This window comes from Cibotium barometz, chromosome 17 (genome assembly GCF_041138505.1).
Source record: "Cibotium barometz isolate CiBa-2024 chromosome 17, ASM4113850v1, whole genome shotgun sequence".
In the NCBI taxonomy this organism is placed as follows: domain Eukaryota; kingdom Viridiplantae; phylum Streptophyta; class Polypodiopsida; order Cyatheales; family Cibotiaceae; genus Cibotium; species Cibotium barometz.
In genome coordinates this window covers 6,207,011-6,212,347 of record NC_141062.1, presented here as the reverse complement: position 1 = coordinate 6,212,347, position 5,337 = coordinate 6,207,011, and the positions used below count along the sequence as shown (strand labels likewise).

Genomic DNA, 5,337 nt, shown 5'->3' with positions numbered 1-5,337 from the left:
CAAATGACGTATATTCATACACAAGGAATTATCTTCACACCACATTGGCCAAGACTTGATATGCTCCTCATTTTACTTGACCAACTTCCATGTGCTCCTCCACTAAGTTACATCCTCCACCAAGTAGCAATGTAGTCACATCCCCAATGGCATATAAGCTCTTCTTACTAGTACTTACAAACTTACCATCTTAATCAAGAAGGACTATCAAAGATGGCAACATGGCTTACCCATTGTGTGACTTGACAACTATGTTTGTGCAACAATTGCTTATGTTTATCTCCTCCCCTCTCTCCCCCTCTCTCTCTCTTGCAAAATGCCAATGGCAAGACTATGTTGGCCAAGACTTGATAATATTCACTATGTTGGCCAAGACTTTAACTTGACCAGCTCCATGTGCTCCACTAAGTTACGTCCTCCACCAAACTGCAATGTTGTCAAATAATATCCCCAGCTCCATGTACTCCTCCACTAAGTTACATTCTCCACCAAGCTGCAATGTTGTCAAATAATATCCCCAATGGCATTTAAGCTCTTCTTATTTATACTTGAACACGACATGGACATGGAGAAGGGACTAGAACAGATGGCAATATGTCTTTACCCGTTGTGTGATTTGAGAACTTTGTTTGTGCAACAGTTGCTTGTGCTTATATTTGCAATATAAACATAAGCATGATTTTTTTTTACTTTTACTTTTAAATTATGATTTTTAATTTTGTTTATGTAATGGCAATGGTCTCTCTCCCCTCCTCGCATTTGCAGAATGCCAATGGCAATGTGATGTCGTGTAGTCATCGAGGAATGGCATAATGCAGTCAAGATGAGGAAGAAAGAAAACATGGGAAGGCCGACTTTCGTGGTCTTCTCTCTCCGTCCCTTCATCTCTACTATTGAGTATGCAGAAAGGTCTAAAGGAGCTACCAGCCAGGTGGGTTATTTTTATGTGATACAATCCTTTTTCTTCTCTTTGTCACATTAAGGGAAGGAGGGATGGGCTAGCCATTTTCTTGTGAGCAACACAAACCAACTGTAACGAGAAATAACATAACAGGAATCCATCATATCAATGCAAGTCGAGAGGCCAACAATGATGAGACATACTGAATGCAAAAACAACAAAAAAAAAGTTCTTGCTGAACGTATCAAGAAAGTGAGAATTTACAGATGATCCCAGCTTCCACAGGATGTAGGAAACAGAAGTAGCTAGTGCAATGCCAGCAGACATAATTTGGCACTGGTTTACTTACCAGGAGGAATACAAGACAACATGAATTCTCTGCGAAAACAAGTAAACTGGACATATTTGATATGCTGAAATCACGAAAGCTAAGAGACTTCTCTGGCCAATCACCACAATATTCCTGTGGAAACCAGAAGTTTTGAGAGGTCAGGAAGCTGAGGTTAGTCGGAGAATAGCCTGTGCAACACGTGAAGACAACTGTGTGCTGCAAAACTGGTGCCAGTCTTGCTGATCAGAGATGGAATCAGAGGACCCTTCACTCAAAATCAACCGAGGATATGCAGCATAAACTTCTACCACAAGCTTTCGGGCAGATTCGCGAGCCTCTGGAAGTTGATCGTTCAGCTGAGATGCAGCAATCTGCAGCAGAGGCTGGAAGCCATATTCCTTGATGCCTTCAGACCCCTGCCATTTCAGTGAACGGCACTTACAAGAAGAAAAACATTGGCAGTACACCATGGTAATGATACCTCAAGCATGCTGTTCTTGTAAAAAAATAATAATATATTCAATGATTCACAGTTGTTCTGAAACTTACAAGCTTGGAGACAGATCTGTAAACACAGGATGCAGCCTTTGCACGAACCCTAGGATTTCGATGAGTCACATATGGCTGCAACTGAACCAACAACGGAGCCGGAGACAGCCATGCAGTCATCACCTCCAAAGATCTCTCAGCTTCCTCACAAACGAACCTCTTGTCCTGAGATGCCTTCAATAGGAGCTGCAGCAGCTGCACATAAATAAATTTTGTTAAAATCAGCAAGAGAAGAATAAGCAATGAGAATCAACTGCAAGATAGATAGTTACCAGTTGCTCCAGCATTGTCAGAATTCTATTTGAATAGGCCTTGAACAAGTCTGCAGAAGCCATGATTGCGGTTTTACAAAGTGCACTCCTTGGATTTTTCATTGCCTTGACTAGAAGAGGAACTGCTTTCTCCCTGCTCCAATAGGAGCTCATACACGTGAGCAAATAACCTTGGTGAGAGAAACAAAATAAGACCCACCCACTGTCCTCGAAATAATTAAGACACGGATTTTTTAGCTTACAGAAGTGGCAGAAGAGAAGATGCATGGTAGATGGACAACTGCCTCATGCTGTTTATGGCTTCGCACACCTTCAACCAGTCCTTCGAATCTATCCGTTCCAACAACGTCTGAAGCACGACTCTTAGATCAAAATTTGAAACAACAAATAGCATCTTCCTTACACACAAAGTAGAGAGGGCAAAGAAGAAGGTTAAAAGGTAGGTATGGCATCTTCGAACCTCGCGCAAAGCACAGCACAGTGAGGCAAGGAAACATGCAGGACCTCCAGACACACCAATCTTGAGATTTCGGTTTCTTAACCTGGCCACTCAGAAGACTAAGATGCTTGGATCTAGCTTCGCAGAAACTTGAAAAGGCAAGCATACCAAGATCGGCACACATATTCGACATGCAAAGAAAACCAAGTACCATTAACCCATGAAAAGAAGACACGTAGCTTGGATCTAGCTTCAAGGGCACACACATTCGACATGCAAAGAAAACCAGGTACCATTTACCTCTGCTAGATGCAACGAAAGCAAGTGCTTGAAAGTAGGGCTTCAAATCGAACGGCGAAGTAGCCATTAAAACGCAGGGACTTACACATGCAGGTTTAGACTAGCACACATTCTTAAGATGCAAAAAAGAGGAGCGCCAGCTTGGCCAGAGAAGCAGAAAAGCTGAGACTCCAAGTAGAGACAGAAACGCAGAAATGCTGAAGCTCGTACCGAGCATCCATTGTAGAGAAGACGAAGGGGAGGGCTTACGCTGAGATGGTCATCGACATCGGCCAGATCTGGGAGATTTTCCGAGAGAATGTACTCGATTTCTGCGCAGGAATCTTCTGCAGGAAGAGCAGCCAGGGCAGGGAGAGCAGGAGTTTCACTGCAAGCCATCAATGGCGAGGGTTTGCAGGAAGAAGGAGGGGCAACGACGCACGTGCCGCGGGGGGCCACCAGCAGGCGATTAGAGCTTCCGAGAAGGTCCACGTTCTCGTCGTTGACGCCTGGAGCTCCGGCGATAGCCACCATGCGAGACTTCCTCATGCTTTTCTTGCGTTCCGGGGCAATGGAATTGAGGCTGCGCAGAGCCATGAGAGAAGAAAGGGGGGTAGAGAGGCAAACAACGAGGACGGAAAACCGGTCACAGGCTTGGTGGAGAACCCTGTGCAGCAGGTCTCACACAAAAAAGGCTATGGGCAAGGGAATGTGAGGATATTGTTGAGGCTAGCTATAGCATCGAGACCCCTTTCTAAAGACCACCCCGTCCCCCAACGGTCATCTTTGCCTAACCCTGGTTAAAGCCATGCCAGCGACCGTGTGTCTCATTGGTTGGGAAACATTTTTTAGTGTATCCGTTCTCACCATTGGTTGGGAAACATTTTTGAGTGAATCCGTTCTCACCATTGGTTGCACAGAAAAATGCAACTTTGAGCAAGCATTTCTTCCCTGGTTTTATCCAATTATTACTACTTTAAAAAATGGGAGGTGGTATTTTTCCTTCTCCTCTCAGGATGAGGTGGATTTTTCAAAAGGTGAGCAAGCTCAAGGATAAAGCAAACCCGTCTTTTCTCGAACCCTGACACACCATCTACACTAGGGCATGCTCTCAGATGGTAGCTCTCTTACACATGATTGGAATACATTTTAACTCTATCTTTTAGCACACACAACCTAGGAACACATGGCAAGAAATTATAGATGAAGCATACAATGACATATACTGCACACATTACGTTACACCAATCTAGTTACCCTTCACTATACTTGGCTTTCAAACATCTCCTTCACAGAATAAGGGCTCTTACCCTAACTCTTTGGCTCCTTCCAAGAATTAAGGAAGAGGAACGGGAGAGAGTGGCCAAAACCTACTTGTCTTTGTTGTACCAAAAGTTACTCGAATAAAACAACTTTTTTAAAACTCAAAACTACTTAGGTCAGGGTTACAAGCTTCACATTGGAAGTTGTGACCGTAAGACCAACTGTTTGCCAGCACAATCCACAACTAACATAATAGCTAGCCTAGGGAAAACGTTGACAATCTTGACATAAATGATAATAGCTAGACAATTTTGACATACACGATAGCAACTAGCCTAGGGGTATCAATTGATTAAAATGGCTTCAAATCTTGATAACTCTTATATTTTTTGCAGCTCTTCTACCATCTGGGCTCTTTAGGCCAAAGCTTTTTGGGAGTTTGAATTAGTGCTTGAAATAAAGTTTCCCAATGATAGATGGAAAACCTCCATTTAATAGAAGTGCATGCAACTTTTGTATATTTTTTGAAATTCATAGTGTTGGTAGCATTAGGTGATGGAAGGCCTCTTTGGCATAGCGTTTTTTTATCACATGAGGTTTGGGCACCTCTTATATGTCATTAATTATGGTGGTGGTTGTGTCATGTATTACATATCTTGTTACACACACATGCACACAAGTACTGTGTATCATGTCCCTTGTTGTGTGTGTGTACACAGCCAAAACATATGCATATGTGTATGCACATGTTTAGATATGCATATGCCTGTGTGCGTGACCACATGGACTCACACACATGTGTGTATGTACACAGATGTACACACAAAGAAAAGCATATGGGTGAGAATTAATGTGACTCCTTTCAAAGAAAAGCATATGGGTGAGAATTAATGTGACTCCTTTCAAAGAAAACACACACGTGTGTAGGTGCATAGATGTACACACAAAGAAAAGAGTGTGGGTGAGAATTAATGTGACTCCTTTCAAAGAATTAATGTGACTCCTTTCAAAGAATTATTAAATTTGGGAACATGTCCTTCCCTTTTGTGTCATGAGTTTTATATTATGTAGATTTCATCGTCATGTGGCTATTGTAGTCATAAGTTATCTAAATATAAACTTATCTTATGTTGTGTGTGTCGGGCTACGTATCACTTGCTATAGCTCTCTCTTATGGTGATGGTCATAATCCAAGATGCCCATGGCAAGGATTTCAAATGGCTTATGGATTGCTAGTAGAGCTGACTATACAAAAGCCAAAGAGAAGGATTGGGTGTGAACATTGTGGTATCGTTCATCCTTG

At 42.5% G+C, this 5,337-nt stretch overlaps 1 protein-coding gene across 1 annotated transcript; it reads right to left on the bottom strand.

Moving 5' to 3' along the window:
* Positions 1-1,112: 1,112 nt before the first annotated feature.
* LOC147629617 (uncharacterized) lies at positions 1,113-3,509 on the bottom strand. The gene is made up of 5 exons (XM_086811108.1): positions 3,042-3,509; positions 2,296-2,402; positions 2,054-2,186; positions 1,782-1,976; positions 1,113-1,648 (listed from the first exon to the last, which is right to left on the bottom strand). Exons 1-5 carry the CDS (start codon positions 3,366-3,368, stop codon positions 1,391-1,393), a joined length of 1,020 nt encoding a protein of 339 aa, XP_086667234.1. The 5' UTR covers positions 3,369-3,509; the 3' UTR covers positions 1,113-1,390.
* Positions 3,510-5,337: the final 1,828 nt, after the last annotated feature.

Excerpts from the sequence above, each read along its gene's own strand:
- LOC147629617 (XM_086811108.1), bottom strand. The coding sequence starts at position 3,368 with ATGGCTCTGCGCAGCCTCAATTCCATTGCCCCGGAACGCAAGAAAAGC. Across the intron at positions 2,403-3,041 it reads ATGTCGATGACCATCTCAGC|ACGTTGTTGGAACGGATAGA; the intron begins GTAAGCCCTCCC and ends GTCGTGCTTCAG. Across the intron at positions 2,187-2,295 it reads TCTTCTCTTCTGCCACTTCT|GGAGAAAGCAGTTCCTCTTC; the intron begins GTAAGCTAAAAA and ends CTATTGGAGCAG.